The sequence below is a fragment of the Mixophyes fleayi genome, chromosome 11 (genome assembly GCF_038048845.1).
Source record: "Mixophyes fleayi isolate aMixFle1 chromosome 11, aMixFle1.hap1, whole genome shotgun sequence".
NCBI lineage: Eukaryota > Metazoa > Chordata > Amphibia > Anura > Limnodynastidae > Mixophyes > Mixophyes fleayi.
In genome coordinates this window covers 64,154,256-64,173,246 of record NC_134412.1, presented here as the reverse complement: position 1 = coordinate 64,173,246, position 18,991 = coordinate 64,154,256, and the positions used below count along the sequence as shown (strand labels likewise).

At 39.6% G+C, this 18,991-nt stretch overlaps 1 protein-coding gene across 1 annotated transcript; it reads left to right on the top strand.

Annotated features, from left to right (window-relative positions):
- Positions 1-837: 837 nt before the first annotated feature.
- Positions 838-18,665, top strand: LOC142107167 (nicotinamide N-methyltransferase-like). The gene is made up of 3 exons (XM_075190371.1): positions 838-988; positions 12,856-13,063; positions 18,070-18,665. Exons 1-3 carry the CDS (start codon positions 838-840, stop codon positions 18,500-18,502), a joined length of 792 nt encoding a protein of 263 aa, XP_075046472.1. The 3' UTR covers positions 18,503-18,665.
- The last annotated feature ends 326 nt before the right edge of the window (positions 18,666-18,991 follow it).

Genomic DNA, 18,991 nt, shown 5'->3' with positions numbered 1-18,991 from the left:
AGGGAGTGTTGCCTGATCTGCCAATTGAGTTAAAGGGACATACACTGAAGTATAGGAAAGGGCTGCGCATGCGCAGACCCTCAGGATGGAGGACGGCCACGGTTCCTAAATGTCCGGGAAGAGGCACTCACGGTCCGGTGAGTGACACACTGACCCGACTTTTGAACGAGTATGTCGGCTGGATGAAAACTGTGTAGTGTGTACCCAGCTTAAGGAAAAGTACCTCACTTTCAAACCACTTAAAGGGAGATGACTTCTCAGTCTGGGCCTTCAGCAGCTCCCTTTTTCCTTGGGACTATTCTCAAAGTAAAAGGAAACCACCAAGACCGAAAAAGCGCAAGGAATTTTAGAATTACAACAATGAAAACTGGGGCTGATAGGACCAGAACAGAGAAAAAAGGTAAGTTAGCAACAAAAAGAGATCAAGATAGGCATAGACTAAACAATGAGGTAGGAGAAACAGGATACACAAAACATAGACAATACAAAAATTGAATACGCAAGGTCACAAGTTGGGACTAAGATAAAAATACACATTCAGATCAAAAGATATAAAGTGGGGTTGAGCCCTGGGACAAACCATAAAATGCCCCAGCAATGTCCAACATGCCTTTTATGCTTGCTAGAACAGGTGCTGCTAAAGCCTGGAAATAATTAAATAATTTAACTGTGAAGAACATCGGACATTCCTTAAATTTTTTATTAATTATAACTCCTCCTACATGAACCCAGGTGTTTGTTTTATTAAGCTTAAGAAGTTCAAATGTCTTTTTTACATATCAATTCTTCAGTGTCTATGTGAAGTAAGTCTATTTTGTCTTATCCTGAGAAGGTAACATGGAGACCACTTACACCACATCACAAGCCTACATTGATGAATTTAGCCCCATAGATTATCTCCAGACATACTATGCTCCAGGGAAAGGAGCTTACGTTGGAGAATGGACAAACTTTGCATTACGGAACCTTCATGAAACATTCGCTCCAGGTAAAGTATTGAACAATGAATAACTAGGCATGTCTTATATTTATAGCCTAATCATTATTAAAAACATATAATCTTACATTCATATTTATTAAATGAGCTGGAAGATAATCAAATCTATTTATTTCTGTTTAAATGCAAATAAAATTGCATTTTAAAGAAATCTGTTGAATACATATAAAAGGTGTCAGCTGCAAGTTCAAAAATGATGATGAGTTTATTAGTCTTCTAAGGTTTATTAGCATCTCTGGAATTAGTTATTCTTAAATTGATATTGTATTATGTGTGATTTTTATTTAAGTTTTTAAACTGACCCTGCAATTCACATGCAATAATCTCATTATAGCTCAGATGTTTGGAATAACTAGAACAGAATTTATTTTAGTTATGTATGTAGTAGTCATATTGTTAAACAGTGTACAATATTTGAGCAATGTTTTTTCAAATGTTATTGCTCTAAAATCCATTAAGTAAAAGCAACTTAATAAAATAAGGCGCTAGTTTGCCTTACGCAAACTAACTGTTCTAAGTAACATCTCTTTCTTAATCATTATTTAAGTTGTTCAGTAAGACAACTCAAGGTCATTTCAGGTAAGGTAATTAAACAAGCTCTACATGTTCACAGAGTTGTAGTTCTGGAATCCTGCATTCTGAACATTTCACACCTTGTTAAGAAAGAAAACATTGTAAATAAGTATATAATTAATGTTATGTAAATTATTTGACGTAAATGTAAGCATACATATATACAAACATACAAGAAATCTATACCTGTTTCATACAGTGCACGTTAGGGCTGCCTAGGAGTGCCTATAGTACTATAATTTCAATATGCTTTGATTGTTTATATATATGTAATCGTGTTTAGGCTTTTATACTGATTTTGGTGAACATATGCAAAAGGTTTTTGGTTTAGTTTTTTTATCTGGATTTAATTAAAAATTGTGAAAATATAGGTAAATAATGTAATTAGCATTAGCATTCATTGGGCAGCATGGTGGCTTAGTGCATAGCCCTTCTGCCTTACAGTACTGAGATTATGAGTTCAATTCCCAACCATGACCATGATGTGTGGAGTTTGCATGTTGTCCCTGTGTTTCCTCCATTTGTTCCAACTTCCTCCCAAACTCCAAAAAATATATAATGGTAGGTTAATTGGCTGCTGTTGAATTGACCCTAGTCTGTGTGTGTATGTTAGGAATTTAGTCTAAGCTCAAATGGGGCAGAGACTGATGTGAGTGAGTTATCTGTATAGTGCTGTGGAATTAATGGTGCTATATAGATGGCTGCTGATGATGATTTCCAGTCTATTTTCTAACGATCTCTTCGCAATGGTCCCAATTTTGGTCAAAGTTCTGCAATCTGGCTGGCTAAAATTAGTGACAGCAGTGACAGAGCAGTGGCACAAATATATATCTTAAATACATTTAGAGATCATAAGTACCTTCATTAATCTTTCGAGGTGCACTTCAGGAAAGAAGGAACATGCATTTTAGAGATCAAGTAGGCAAAAAATGACAGCGGCATGAGTAGAGATTTAGAGAAGTAGATAGATACCCAATTGCAAACTGTAGAGTAATTTGATGACAATATATAAATAAATTTGCAAGGTACCCTGCACCTTCATCTATTTATTTACTATGAACTTATTCTTGGATAATGTATTGTAGGACAGCACAGTGGCCAAGTGATTAGCACTTCTTCCTCACAGCACTGGAGTCATGAGTTCAATTCCCGACCTTGGCCTTTTCTGTGTGGAGTTTGTATGTGCTCCCTGTGTTTGCGTAGGTTTCCTCCCACACTTCAAAAAACATACTGCTAGGTTAATTGGTTGCTATCAAAATTGAACCTAGGGTCATTCCACACCGGTTGTCTTTTGTCGGAGCTACTCTTTTGTCTAGCTTTGGACCCACTCCTTTGCATGTTGCAACACTGGAATGCTTTCCAAGGCATAATGATAGATACCAGACATGTCAAAATCTCAGCATTTGCTGTAGATTTACTTCTATATATTGCCAATCAACAACATACACTGACCACAATCCTGGATAGAGATGAGGAATTTGGCCGGGTTTCAGGCTTTTCGGTACACATGGATAACTATACAGCCTTGTCTCTCAGGGCTGGAGTGGGATGTCCCACCTGGGTCGGTCTGATGAACTAAAATGGGCCCCCATCAGTTTACATATTTGGGAATCCAACTCCTGTGGCGCCTTTATCATGTCAGTTTTTTAAGGCAATTAAGGATGTGGAGCAAGAGCTTCAGGGTTGGAGCCATCTCCCCCTATATTATATCGGTAGGACAAACCTAATCAAGATGGTCACTTTCCCCTGACTTTTTTTATCTTATTCAGTGTTTACCATTACTATTAACACAAAGAGATCTAACACACTTAAATTTTCTCTATTGCAAATTTATTTGGAAGGGGAAGAGACTGCGGGTTAAATGTACCAAATAACAATTTTGCAAATCACCGATTTTCGGCGACTGTGATTTTGGTGATTTGCAAAAATCGCTATTAATACATTTGCCCCCTAGAATTAGAATTATAGAAACTGCAACAAAATAGAACTAACGGAGGTATTAACTTATCAAATGTGGCCTCATACAACCACACAATTATTCTCCAATATCAGCGTGATTGGCTATGTGACCAGAGTGTGTATGCTAACACCCATCTAGAATGTCAATTTACCCCTGCCATAGCTCTAAAAGAACTGTTGCATTTACATGATCAAGAAATCCAAAGTGATGTTAAAGACAATCCACTTCTGTAGACCACTCGAAAAATGTGGTACATCCTTTATCATAAACATGGTCTAGATGCATATAAATCCCTCCACTTAACCTTGCTTCATAACCCAGAAATTCACAGGGGTGTGGCGGGTTACCCATTTACAATTTGGGGGGATGCGGGGTTTACAACTATCTCACAATTGATTAACAAACGAGAAAGGTGACCTTTCTGCAGGCCTCCGACAAATATGAAACTGTGCAGGTCTATCCAATAGTGCTTCTGCAGGCACAACATTACATTAAGGAGGTCCTTCAGATATTCTCAGACACGGATTGGGGAAACCCTATGGTTCTTGTGCTCCCCCTCTCCCAAACGTCAGGCATTAACTACCCACTATGATATACTAAGGGATACAATTGATTACTCTGCAACTCAAACAGGTATTTCTCAAGGGTTGGAGTATTTTCCTGACCTTACATCAAAAATTTTACTTAACACCCTGTCCAGGTCATGCAAACTGATATCAGCCACAATGAACACTGATATGTTTTTAAATATATTCCATAACACATAACTAACCGCCCAGAGACACTTGCAGATGGGCCATCTACAGGACTTGCACTCGATGCCATACTGCTAATGTAGATTTGTTTCATTGTTTGTGTGGCTAACCATTAGGCCGACCTTTTAGGGTTCAGGTAAAGCGATATGCGTAGGGTTCTTTGCTAAATTATGTTCCCGTTACACTGTTATGGGCTATAATGGGAGTGTTTCCAGCTGCTCAGAAAATATCTAAATGGGGTAGGCGCTTGATGCTTGCCAATAGTGTAGCTGCGCGCAAGTCTATCTTACATCTTTGGTTACATCCTGCAACCCCTCCTATATTCCTTTTCAAGGTAAAAATTAAATTTCATATTTCGCATGGACTAGGTGAGACACTTATTGATAAAGAGTGCCAGTTTGAATGGTTTTTCGATATGTGGGAAAGTTATATCAATACACTCCCAATTGCCACCAAATCTCAAATACGGGAGTGGCTTCAGCATACAGCTTGGTGTAAACTCAGTAATGTGGCCAAGGACCCTCCCCGGGTACCGTGTATTGGGTATCGGGGTACCCATGCATTTCCGATATCGACATGGTGACAGACTAAACGAGTGGGACCTGGCTTTCTGGTAAATTGAGGTCACTGCATCTCCAACACTTCTCTCATCTGGGTTATCTGATGTTTCTGCAACTTTTCCCCTATATGTACGGCCTCCTATCTCACAGTTGACATAAGCTTTTAATCGATTAATGTGGTTATTTCTAGTGCGATTACCCGCTGCGTCTAATGGCACAACTTAACTTACCTCCCCTAGTCTCTGCAGTATTGTGAATGTGCCAGCCCAGGTAGCTTGTAGTTTATATTTCCTTGTGGGTACCATTAAAATAACCTGTTGTCCTACAGTTAATTTGCTGTATCTTGCAAGTATGTCATACCGCTGTTCTGGCGCGTTTGTCCTACCTTCAAGTTGGCTCTGGTGAAGGTCATGGGCCTCTTAATTTGTCTACATACTCAAGTATCAGCTCTTTTGGCTTCTTGAACATGCCATCCCAACTCTTCCGAATTAGGTTTCGGGGTCCTCGTACCCTGCGACCATATAGCAACTCAAATGGGGAAAAACCGGTAGAAGCCTGCGGCACTTAGTGACAAACAAATAGTAATTGCTGCAAAACCGTCTCCCCCTCTGAGTAGACAGCTGCTTTTAGTAACTTCCTAAGGGTACCGTTGAACGTCTCCCATAATCCGATTGCCTGGGGGTGGTATGGGGTGGTGTGCATAGGTTTTACTTCAAATGTTTCTCACATGATTTGCATGAGTTCACCCTGAAACTACGTTCCTGTCACAATATAGGAATGCGGCAAACCTGAGAATATTGGCACTGCTACACCAGGAGGCGCTGAGTATAACACGCTGCTGGTCTTCACCAGGAACCCCGCAAGGAAGTTTGGGTTCCGCGGCAAACGAAGTGCAGGTCGCGGTCCTCCTAGGAAGCTATCCGTGAGATGGCGATGAGTAATCGTGGAAGTACCAAATCAGGAGACAGAGCGTAGTCAGCAAGCCAAGGGTCAAACCAGGAATACCGCACAAATCCAGAGGGGTATCCAAGACAGGGTCAGAGACAGTCAGGTCGGTACACAGATAGTCAATAAGGAAGCAATAATACATAAGACGTGCTGGAGGCTAGTAACCTAGTTGCTCTGTCACCATTATGGTGCCAGAGCCTGCAATAAATTGGATGAAGTAAACCCTCATTGGTGGGCAGCGGTGCGGTGGTCAGAAATGCTGACCGCCAACAGGATGTCAGGGCGAGCTTCCCATTGCCGTGGTAATGGACACGCATGCGCCCTGACGATGGCCGGAAGGAGCGTCCCGTTGCCTAGCAATGGGGCGCTTCAGCGGGGAAGTAAGGCGTCCGTCCCTGGCCTGCGAGGCGGGGCGGGGATGGCGCCCGACAGTACCCCCCACCCTCTGTTGGGAGAATATGAGGATAACAACTGCCTCTTCTGGAAAGTGGCCAACAGTCGAGGAGCATGCAAGTCCTCTTTAAAGACCCAAGACCTTTCCTCAGGCCCGAAGCCCCTCCAATGCACTAGGTACTGAGAACGTCCCCGAAGTCTACATTTGGCCAGAATTTGGCTAACCTCATACTCGTCACCAGTTGTAGTCGGAATGGGTTGAGGGACAGGAGTAGTTTGAGAACATTTATTGAGTACCAAGGGTTTAAGCAGAGATATGTGGAAGGTATTATGGACCTTTAGAGTAGGGGGGAGTCGGCGTTTAAAGGTAACCGGGTTAACAACTTGAATCACAGGAAAAGGACCAATGAACCAGGGTGCCAACTTCATGGAATGCACCCAAAGTCTGAGGTTCCGAGTGGACAGCCACACTTTGTCTCCAACCTGAAGGTCAGGCACCAGTCTCCTGTGACGATCAGCAGAGGATTTATATTGATGCTCAGACCTCAATAGATTCACTTTCGTAGAAGACCAAACTTTGGTCATATCTCGAGTCTTGGAGTGGGCGGCAGTGACAGTAGGAGACTGTGAAGAGAACATGGGGAGAATGGGATGGATGCCATACACAGAGAAGAAAGAGGAGATTCCAGAGGAAGAATGCTTGTGATTGTTATTGTTGAATGCAGCCCAAGGCAGCAGGAGACTCCAATTGGCCTGATTATGGGATGAATAACAGCGGAGTAACAATTCGAGGTCTTGATTCACCCGCTCAGTCTGCCCGTTGGTTTGTGGATGATAGCCAGAAAAAAATTTTAGGGCAACACCTAGATCGTTGCAAAAGGCCCTCCAAAAGCAGTATATAAACTGAACGCCACGGTCAGAGATTATCTCCCGAGGACAGCCATGAAGACGAAAGATTTCCTTGATAAAAACTTGTGCCAATTTGGAAGCAGAAGGAAGGCCTTTCAGAGGGACAAAATGGACCATCTTCAAAAAACTGTCCACTGTTACCCAGATGGTGTTGAAGCCACAGCTAGGGGGTAAGTCAGTGATGAAATCCATCGAGATACTTAACCACTGATGGTCAGGAATGGGTATAGGTTGGAGCAAGCCAGATGGGAGTTGCCTGGGAACCTTAGTGTGGGCACAGATGGTACATCAGGCTACGGAGTCCCGAACATCCATATGGACAGTAGGCCACCAGTAGTGTCGAGACAACAGCAAGAAGGTCTTTTCAACCATGGCATGTCCGGCGAACTTGAAAGTATGAGCCCAACGAAGAGCCTTCCGACAGAGGTGAGGTTCCAGAAATGAGTAACCAACTGGAGGGGTACAGGTGAGAGCCACAATGCAGGAAGGTTCAATAATAGGTGGTGGTTCAACAATAGGTGGAACATTGGAAATGCCGAAGGACCAGGAAAGAGCATCTGTCTTGGAGTTCAAGGTACCAGCATGGTAGTGTTATGTATGTCTAGTTGCTATCCAATAACGATTGCCGATTGCCGTAATGTGGTTACAAAGCACAATGTGATTTAGTAGCCAAAAGTAGCAGAATAACAAATCAAAATAAAATAAGTACAGCGCCCTGGATTCAGTGTACAGTCATTTAGGTCTGAAGGCTGTGGTCAAGTAGACTGTCCACTAGGTCCAGAGCCCATGCTTATATACAGTCAGTGAATACAGTAAAACAATGCAGATGATGTGGCTTACTTCTATAGGTCCAGGCTTCAGGAGGGTCCAGTGTAATGCAGGTCATAGGCCAGTTCAAACAAAAATATCCAAAGGTGGGGGTCAGCTCTCCAGGGGATGCACTCCGATTTTCCCGCCAAGAATCCAGTTTAAACTAGTCTATTTACATTACTCAGACAGTATAATTTTAAACATTTATTCCCTATCATCATTAACTAGAGTATGCAATATGCGATCTCTTCAGCTAATGAACCGGACAACTGAGGATAAATAGGGGATTAAAATGACACTAAACTTGACATATTTCCTGTAACCTGAACCTTTGATTTCACTAACATGTATATAACTTATAATATTAACCTTAAACATTGCTACATTTTGACATGAATAACTATGTGTTGCAACTACAATTAGTGTGTACTATTTACAAATGTGTATGTTCGTGTGAATGCGTGTAAATGTGTAAACCCTGTTGTTGCCATGTGTTGCGGCTGTATACGCTTCTCCACGCCGTAACATGCTCTACGCATAATTTTCAGACAAAGACGATTAAGTTTGCTAGATATTAATTGAAATTACTTTATTCAATTTGCTGACTTCGACAGTAGGTAAGTTTGAGATCAAATCTGGCAAAAAATGAAGACCATTTGGCTTGGCGGGGATTCAAACAATGGGCGTCCCAAAGGTAGATAAGGTTTTTATATTCGGTGAAGACTGTAACAGGGTAGAGGGCACCCTCAAGGTGGTGGCGCCATTCCTCAAGCGCTGACTTTACTGCGAGTAGTTCCTTATCACTGATGCCATAATTAATTTCAGAGGGGGGAAATTTCCAGGAGAAGAACCCGCAAGGAAGGAGGCTACCAGAGGTGAACTCTTGAGATAGCACTGCCCCAACGCCAATGGAGGAAGCATAAACTTCTAGAAAGAATGGTCTATTTTGATCCAGCTGAGCCAGCACTGGAGCCGAGGAGAAGGCCTTCTTCAGGGAGTCAAAGGCAGAGATGACTTCAGAAGACCAGTTCCGGGTATTGGCTGACCGTCACGTGAGAGCAGTGATGGGTGCAATCAAGGAAGAGAATTGCGGGATAAACTGACAACACACTTCTCAAGTTTGCAGTACAAGTGATTAGATCGTAAGCGTGATAGAACCTCTCTCAGATGCAGACGATGGGAAGGCAAATCAGGGGAGAATATTAGAATGCCATCTAAGTGAGCAACCACGGAGATGTAGAGAAGGTCTTGGAAAATCTCGTTGATAAACGACTGAAAAACTGCGGGAGCATTGCAAGGCCCGAAGGGCATAACAAGATATTCAAAGTGTCCCTCTCGAGTACAGAAGGCAGTCTTCCACTTGTCCCCAGGTCGTATGTGTATGAGGTTATAATCCCCACGCAGATCTAACTTCGTAAAGATCTTAGACCCACTGATCCTGTCAAAGAGTTCAGAGATAAGCGGCAGAGGGTATCTGATCTTGATGGTGATGGCATTTAATCGCCGGTAATCAATACAAGGTCGTAGAGTCAAATCTCTTTTTCTTTTTTGGTATTGGCTGTACTGTACTGTTAATTATATTATAATAATGTATTGAACTGTTAACTTTTTACATCTGCTAAAATAAATCACTTTGTGCGTTAGAAACACAATACAATCGCCTATGCAATGCTTATTTGAAAACGATAGAATTACTTTAATACCTTATATACTAATTTTTGCAATAGGCATTGCTAATGTGAGAATTGCTCTCCCATTGAATTTGGTATTTACTCAGACAAACATATCAAGGCTATACTAACTTGTATATAATGCGGTTGTACCAATATCCATTTTCTGATTATTGGTACAGTTTTAACATTAAATTGGCATGTTTAAAACTCTCTATATGCCTCTCATTGATTTATATTCAACATTGGATTTGTTAGCATACAATTCTCATTGTTTGTGTCTATACTAAATTCACTAGCTCTTATCCTACAATTAACATTGTAACTATGACCTTTGTCTTTATAAAACCTGTATACTTGAAACTAATAAGGAGAATGAAGAAAACATATTGCGCCAATTGTTAGGAGTTATGTTTTGGCTTAGATTTCAGAGATAGTGACCACAAATATCTGTTGGTTTTCATTTTGCTTCTTTGGGGTGCCATCAAAAACTTGAACATCATATTCAAGAAGAAAAATAAGAAGTTTGTTTGGAAATTGGTGCACTAAAACTCTCTGCATATACTTAGATAATGTTTATCTGAAAGAGATGTCTTAGGGCTAATAAAATATAACTTTTAATCTCTATTATTAAAATATTATTAAGGTCAAGACAGTGAAATATATATAAAAAGTTAAAGTGCAAGTGATCAGCAAACTGTGTAACAAAAAATTGCTGGGTATAACTCAATCAGTCTCTTAAGTAATTTAGAGATTTAGCTTACATGTATGGTAATAGGTTAAGCAGAATTCTTTAAGGAATAATAATTCTCTTTTCATGCCATATTTTGGCTACCCTATGTATTCAGCTTAAAACCTAATGATAAGGTATCATACTCCCTTTAATCTAGATGCCGCTAAATATAACTGGTAGTTACTAATATATTGACATCAGCTGTTTCAACATACAGATTCCTAAGATGTGAGTGATAACAGCCATTCACCCATTCATTACTAACAAAGATATGTTGTACATTGTCTCAGCGTGAAAACTGCTAATTGTATGGGGAGTGTATTGCTACTTGCCTATTAAACGCTTCATACTAACTGTGGGTTTAATGAAGCTCAGCACCAAATCTTATAAGGATTCTCTTTCATAAATGAGACTGAGGTATAGCCAGCAAAAACGCCAACGCGCGTTTCACTGGTCAGTGCTTTATCACGGAAGTAACATTGTAACTATGACCTTTGTCTTTGGATAACCTGTATGCTTGAAACTAATGTCAGCATTAATATCATTTATGACCCTATCTCAAGTGAAAACATTGTACTACACTGACTATTGCAAGGCAGAGGTTCCCATAGAAGCTCTTGTGCTGACTAGTCTTGGTGATATATTTTTGCTCTGTTATCCTTTTCCTTTTCCTTTTCTCCTGCATCTGACTATTATTGTAAAATCTGTTTGTTTCAAGTGTGTGGTCCCTCGCATCTTAATAAATAGTTTTTGTGCTTTGGAACCACAGTGATAGAATCGGAAATTACTTATTTATATCTCTAATACATGGATCACCGTTATGTACTCAAAAACCTGAAGATCTGAGTCAATGTCCATGGCATTTTCATTAAAGGTTGGTACATCCCGATATATCAAACTGAATCGCCTGTTCACTTTCTACACTGAATCTGGAGTCCTCTCTGGCAACCACACCAGCACATGCACTACTGCTGCCATTATGCAGGCCCTTTTGTGGTCCTTAGGGGTTGGTCCCAGTACCTTAAACATAGTCTCCATCTGTTCAGCTTAAGTCATAAAGGATAGTCCTGAGTTAGCACTGCTCCCAGATGCATTTCCTGGCCCTATCACTGTCTCCAATATCTCCTCCTTATCCTCCACAGATTGACTTGTCAGTTGTTAAATTGTTGAAGCTACCAACACATCTTTGTGTCACTTTCCTCAACCGCAATTTCTCTGCCTCTGCAAACTCTGTGTAAGTGTCTTTATCGCAACTTTCTGTACTTCTGATCCAGTCTAGCCATTTCCCCTGTGCCATTCCTTATTGACATTGCTGGCCATAGGTTTCTGCATATAGTTGCTTACTTTTGGATCCTGGTCCAAATCTCATATCCATTCCTCCAGCACTAGGTGATCCCACTGTATCTGCCACCAAATGTGAGCATGGCACATCTTAGTGGGTTCTTTGAAATCACCTAGGCAGATTGTTGGCATGGGAAATTCAGTTTAATTCCTAGATGGCAATACAGACATGTGGATATGCAATCACCAGACAGATGCGTTTCTTTTCAAATACAGTATAGACATGTGACAGAAGCGCAGTTCCTAGCCACCAATCCATGAACATACTTCAGTACTCGTAAACACAGGTGATGCTCCCCTTCAATATTCCTACAGGAGTGGAGCTAGTGGTAGGTGGATTAGGTGTGGTAGCCAGATTGTTATTGGTGGAAAAAAGATAAAACATAATCCTGAGTGTACTCCCCATGGTGGTTGTGAACCGTTGGCTCCCTGTGGAGAAGGTACAGAGGAGTCTAATCCAGGATACAAGTATGCAATGACCTTCTTTGCTTAACATGATAGGTTTGATAGTATTGTATCTGCATACGCTAATTGTTTAACCCAGACATCTTGTTCTCTCTTATCCCGGATTAAAAACTCCAGCTAGCGAAATTTAAGAATAATTTGTCTAACATAAATACACATGCTATAAAATAACATATGTTAACCAGATGCATGGGAGCAACAAATGGCAATAAAATGTAAGGCAGCAAGATGATAGAGTAGACAGAAAGGTTTGACAGTACTGTACATACTATACATAAAATGCATTTTTAGAGATTCTCTTACTTATATGTTCTTTCATGCTTACGTGTCAGTCATCACTATCAGTCGGCACTTTCAACTGCCCTGTATCTGAAGCAAGTGATACGGCTAAAAAACACATACTTCAGAGATGCCCAGAGCATGAATCACTCGACCTCGGCATTCCCTTACTGTATGTTGCCTTTGCGTGTCCACCCCTTTCTGCCCCTGTTCCTCCATTCATGTCATAGACAGAAGTGTAATTTGCGTTTGAAAATTAATTTGATGCAATTGCATTCAGTGGCGTAAAGTCTGATTCTCAGCATGTGCTGAGCAATTTCAAGCAAGATACGGCACTTACCTCTGAAAATGAATCAGGCCCATGATGTATTGGGGATAATATTCAAAGCTTTTGATTTATTATTGCCCCTCACACATCTGTGTTTCAAAAATCTAAAATTTTAATTGTTTTTCATTCCTAAGGTCATGTTGAAGGAGACATACTAATCGATTTTGGGACTGGGCCAACAATTTACAACCTCCTCTCTGCTTGTGAAGTGTTCAACAATATAATCACCTCTGATTTTCTTGAGCAAAATCGCATACAACTACAGAAATGGCTGAGAAAGGACCCAGATGCTTTTAACTGGAGTCATGTTGTCAAATTTGTGTGTGAGCTGGAAGCTAACAGGTAATTTATGGAATTGATAATAGTACAAATTTTAAAGGGTTAAGTATAAACTCAGAAATTTATATTGATAATAGAAACATAATACTTACTGTTGGATTATTGAAACCATAATTGTAAAAATCTTAAAGACACTTTAACCAAATGCAATTTTAATAGGGTTGTCCACCTTCAGCCATCATAATCAAAGACAGACACGAGCCAATCCACAACTGTTAAAGTTGTTTACTTTATCATCATAATCTTTGTTAACTTGTATGGCGCCACAAACTTCATACTGCCTGACATAACTGACATTAATAACATACATGAAAATAGCATAATAACAGGTATGTGGGTACAATTGAGCAGAATAACACATGCATGGATGCAATTAACAGAACAAATAACATGTCATTGAGAAAAAAAGATCAGTATCAGATATGATTAAATATTCAGTATCAGGCATGACAAAGGACACATCAAACATAAAAAGGGACATGCTAGGTAGATTGATGACAGACAAGAGACACAAGGTAGAGGTACATAGTGGTGGTACAGTACTGAGTGTACTAAGTGTAAAGTCCATGATGAGTCTATAGGCTAATGGAGTGACCATGCACACAGAAGTTTAGAGATGTCAGAGAAGGAATGTGGAGTGTAGAACATGTTCAAATTTCATTAGTTCATGCTCTGTCATCCATCACTCAAAGCTCCTATGTTTCCGGCCACTCCATTTCTCCGAATCCCAATGGTCTCTATGGGAAAAACTCCTCTGCTCCTCTATCAAAATAGAACAAAGGAGAGACCAAAATGAAAACTACTGGGAGTACATGTCCTTATGGTATATCCATACAAGTGTCATGTGCTTGTGTGATGTTGTTTTATTACAACTGAATACACTGATTAAACAGAATGGAAAAATACTCATTACAAGAAGACATGGGGACAATATATGTAAAACAGATCCTTGTCCACAAGTTTGGATGAACATAAAGCATGTGCTTTTTTTGTAATTATTTTATGTAATAGCTTATTGCATGTGGACAAAATGTTATTTGGTGGTTGATAAACATATTCCTTTAAACTACTGTTTTGCCACTGAAAATGAAATTCAAGTACTAATGATTTATTTGGTTAAACTATCGGTACCATGTTCAAGTAAGCAAATCATGTAAAAAGTAGTTCAACATAACAATATCAATAATATTGATAGAACAATAGAAAACCATACACTCTATATGCACACTTCCAAAAGGAGAGATATATTTCAAATTGCTGATCTAGGGCCTGATTCATTAGTGATCCTATCTGCCGTTTTTTACGGATAATACGAAAATCGTCTCTGCGTATGCCCAGAAAAGGGATATAAGAAGGAAAATCTGCTATGTAAATTAAGAATTTCTAAAGTTAAGATGAAAATTCTTCTTTTCACTTCAGAAGCTCTCCCAACACTTAAGAAAAAAGGCTTGGGGAATGGGCGGAGATCGTGCGAATATCGTAATGACTTAAGAAGTGTAGGCGTTTAACTCCGGATCCGTCAGATAGATAAGAAGAAGTACTTGGTGTTTTTCTTAAATACATGCTTAACACTTAAGGAAGCTCAGAGTCATGTTTAAGTCCAAAAAAAGCTGTAGTAGCAGCGCTGGATAACAACACTAAACTGCTGAAAAAGCATTGTTCATTAACTAAATATGCATAACATACATCTTAACAACTTTACTCAATTTTTTTTTTTTTTTTTTAATTTTATATTAATGTGAAACATTAAACAATGTACTATTTTTTTAAAACAACTATGGTGGATGAACAGTTGTAATAAATTGCAATATGAAGTGCTTGATGTGAAATAGCTAATAGCCTATACCTTGTATGATATTTTTTTACTGTTAAAATAGCTAGTATAAATAAAATGCATTACAGTTTAATTTTTTTAAACTATGTAAATAAAATATGAGTACATAAACCATGCATACTCTTCCATAAGGGACACAAGAGGAAATCCACACAGATAAGGCCATGGTTGGAAATTGAACTCATGAACCCAGTGTGGTCTGCTTTGTTTTTTTGTAAAGTCGAGTACATAACATAACAAACAAGCCGTAGATGAAGAACAAACAAGGTTTCAAGACAATGTTGCATTTAACTCAAAGGAGCCTGTCCCTTCAAAATCAACTCACCCCACCCCCCCACCCCCCGAGTTTTTTGCATTTGAGGGGAGGTAAATTTATAATATGAGGATAGATTTATAATTGGGGTAAAGCAGGTTGACGATCAACTTTGAATGTCAGAGTTAAAATCAAGCAATCAAGTGTTCGTGTGTTACATGAAAAAAAACCATTACTTTCCTTATGTGCTGAATACTATCCTATTACTACCCCTTACTAATTAAAAACTTTTGCTGGCTTGGACAAAGTTCCTATGGTGTTTCTTTCCTTAATGATTCAGACCCACAAACTGCACACAAATGCATGTTTGGTATTCTAAATCATAACGCCAGTGTTTTCCGATAGAAGTACTAACCACTAAGGTAACCATGCAGATCTCAACTGGCATATTTTTTTAGTAATAAGAAAGAGTGCCAGTGTTGTGTTTTTTTGGGGGTTTGAAGCACTATTATCTAGCTCTTATATCTGTTGCACACATGCTGTATTATTGTGCTTCTTGTTCTAGTCTTTAGAATGTATTTATTTTTCCAACCTTAGTGGTTAGCCAATCCACCTTCCAACAATGGAGTCATGAGTTTGATTTCTGACTCACGCCCATTATCTGTGTGGAGGTTGTATGTTCTCTCCTATGTATTGATTATGGAAGAGTATACATACGCGGCCAGCATTTAACTTCTGTGCAAAATAATAAATACATTTACACCCTTTGCATTGCAACTTAGTTTTGTCGAGAAAACTTAAGTAAGAAAACTTACTCAAAATCTTGCCTAAGTTCCTTAATGAATCAGGCCCCTTAAGTGCAAACCATTCTCCAAAAAGCTATCACAGATCTCACAGCAGATGTAGAAGTGAAGAATGAGAGATCTGTATCCATCAACTGTCTAACGCAAGGAACAGCATGGTACCTGTATCTATCAACTTCCCAGAGCCAATAACTGGCATTGTACTTGTAACCATTATCTTCTCAGAGGCAGGAACTTGCACTGTACCCATAATCATCAATTGTACAGAGCAGGAATTAGCACAGTACCTTTATCCAGAGCCAGATTAAGTGGGGGAGGGAGGGTACAGGAAGCATGTACCATGGGACCCCCTCTCACAGGGGCCCCCTCAGCACCTAACACCCAGTGCTCTAGATTCTTATTATCCTCATGCATTTTTAACTGCATGAGGCTAATCTGACTGCACAGATTACTTGGAACACTGTCTTACCCTTCTGATGAGAAAATAGGCAGCTCCAAAAATCAGTGTTCCCAGAAGAAGCGTTTTCCTGTGTGAGGAGCAAGGAGTACACGTCATAGCAACATAACGGCATTCATAGCTACAGGTAAGTAAGAGAGCGATGAGAGAGGCATGGAGGGGGCAACAAAGAGAGAGGCATGAGTAGGCAGCAATAAGAGAGGCATGGAGGGGCATTGAGGGGGCAGTAATGAGAAGCATGGAGGGGGCAAAAATGAGAGAGAAATGAAGGCGGCAGCATTTAGAGAACCATGAATGGGGCAACAATAAAAACAGCATGAAAGGGACATAAAAGAGAGAGACATGGAGCAGGCTGCAGTGAGAGAGACATGGTGGGAGCAGCAATCAGATTGACATGGAAGGCGCAGCAATGAGAGAGACCTGAAGGATCAGCAATGAAAGAGACATGAAAGAGGCAGCAGGGGGGAAATAAAGGAGAGAAGCATGGAGGGAACAGTAATGAGAGAGATTTGAACAAGGCACCAATAAAAGAGGTTTGGTGGGGTAGCAATGAGAGGCATGGTGGTGCAGCAATGAGAGGCATGGAGAGGTCAATAAGAGAGATGGAGGGGGTAGCAAATATAATGAAATTGAGGGGAAAACAATGAAAGATATATGGTGGAGAGCCATGTCTCTCCATATATATATGGAAAGACATGGCACGTGCTGCAATGAGAGATACCTTGTAGGGTCAAAAATGAGAGAGGCATGGGGGGCAACAATGAAAGTAACATGGAGAGGGGTTGTAATGAGAGAGGCATGTAGGGGGCAGCAATGTGGGAGACATGAAGGGGGCCGCAATGAGAGACATAACCCACAATGAGAGGGATATGTGGGGGCGATGGGAGAAATATGAGGGAGCAATGGGAGAGATATGAGGAGGTAATGTTTGTATATGTGTGTATTAGATCATAGAGGCTTCCATGTCACAAGTGCCCTGAGTGCCCCAAATCTTTGATCCAGGTCTGCCTGTATCAATGAACATGTAACCCCACCAACATATTAGAATTAATAACCAGCAACTATGCATCAAGTGTACCCCTCACCTCTTAGATTGTAAACTTGTTTGGGAAGCACCATTCTTTAACTTACATCATTGTATTCAATTTGTTTATATCAAGAAGCCCTCAATGTTAGTGCTTTACAAATAAAATATAATAATAACAAAAATAATAATAACAGAGAGAAAAATAGGTGAAGTATATGTACTTTTGGTCAATGAAGATAAAATATTTTTGCAATAATGTGGGACATATGGGACATTTTCACCATACTGCTGCTCATTGCTAACTGTACAAAATGGAAGGCTATAGTTCAGTGATGACTATCACTTTATCACTGGTAGTGGTGCAAATAGACAATCTGTTCTCCCCCTAAGATCTGTAAGTTGCCTCCTAAAGACTTTAGCTGGCTTACAGGCAAGCTGTTAGTTTTTAGCACCAGTTGTAATACTACCTAATAATGAAAGGGCAAATGCTACAGGCTGAGGTAAGAGTATTCTGATATACTAAATACTATACTTAACATAGCCAATAGTAAGGTCATTAAAATACTTGTTTTTGGTGCTATATGTAGCCATAAGTTTGGAGAAAGAAATATATATATTGTTAACTTTCTTGACAGTTGCAACTGGGAAGAAAAGGAAGAAAAGCTGCGGAGAAAAGTGACAAAAGTTCTAAAATGTGATGCACTGAAGAAAAATCCATTTGACCCTTTGGTTATTCCAGCAGCTGATTGCCTGATTAGCTGCCTCTGTTTAGAAGCACCCTGTAAAGACCTGGACTCCTTCTGTGATACACTGAAAAATTTAAAGGAATTGCTTAAGCCAGGTGGTCATATCATTCTTCAGAATGTTCTTAACTGCACATTCTACTATGTTGGCCAGAAAATGTTTTTCCATCTGTCCTTAACTAAGCAGGACCTGGAAAATGCATTTAAAGAGGCTGGTTATAAAATTAAGGAAATAAAGGTGGTACCACGCAATGATAAATCAAGGATGGACATCACCGATTTTGAGAGTTTTTATTATGTCCATGCTCGTAAGCCACTTATCTAGTAACCTTAATCAACACTAAGGGGTAAAATTACTTGCTCAAACTGCATGCTGTTTCAACTATCTTGCCATTCAGAACATAAGAGGAGGCACTATTGACATAAATTATGTGGGCATTCATTATGTATTTATTTAAAGGGCAAAATTTATTTATAATTAACTTATGTGGGCAAATTGTCTTTTTCATTATTATAAAGGGAAAATATTATTCTTTTATTATTCCATGTGGGAACTATGTAGTGCCACATGCGTGCATCATAAATAATTAATGCTCTCATTAGCAATCAAATAGTATTGTCCAGTTAATATAATTATGTATTCATATTTCCCCATTATATAATACAATAATATTGTCCCCATAATATAATGAAATCTAAAATTTGCCCATATAAGTTTTTAATTCATTTAGCCCCTTAATCAATAAATAATGATTGCCCACATAATTTATATGTCAATTGTGCCTCCTCTTATGTTCTGAATGGCAATATAGTT

Excerpts from the sequence above, each read along its gene's own strand:
- LOC142107167 (XM_075190371.1), top strand. The coding sequence starts at position 838 with ATGGAGACCACTTACACCACATCACAAGCCTACATTGATGAATTTAGC. Across the intron at positions 989-12,855 it reads TCATGAAACATTCGCTCCAG|GTCATGTTGAAGGAGACATA; the intron begins GTAAAGTATTGA and ends TTCATTCCTAAG. Across the intron at positions 13,064-18,069 it reads TGTGAGCTGGAAGCTAACAG|TTGCAACTGGGAAGAAAAGG; the intron begins GTAATTTATGGA and ends CTTTCTTGACAG.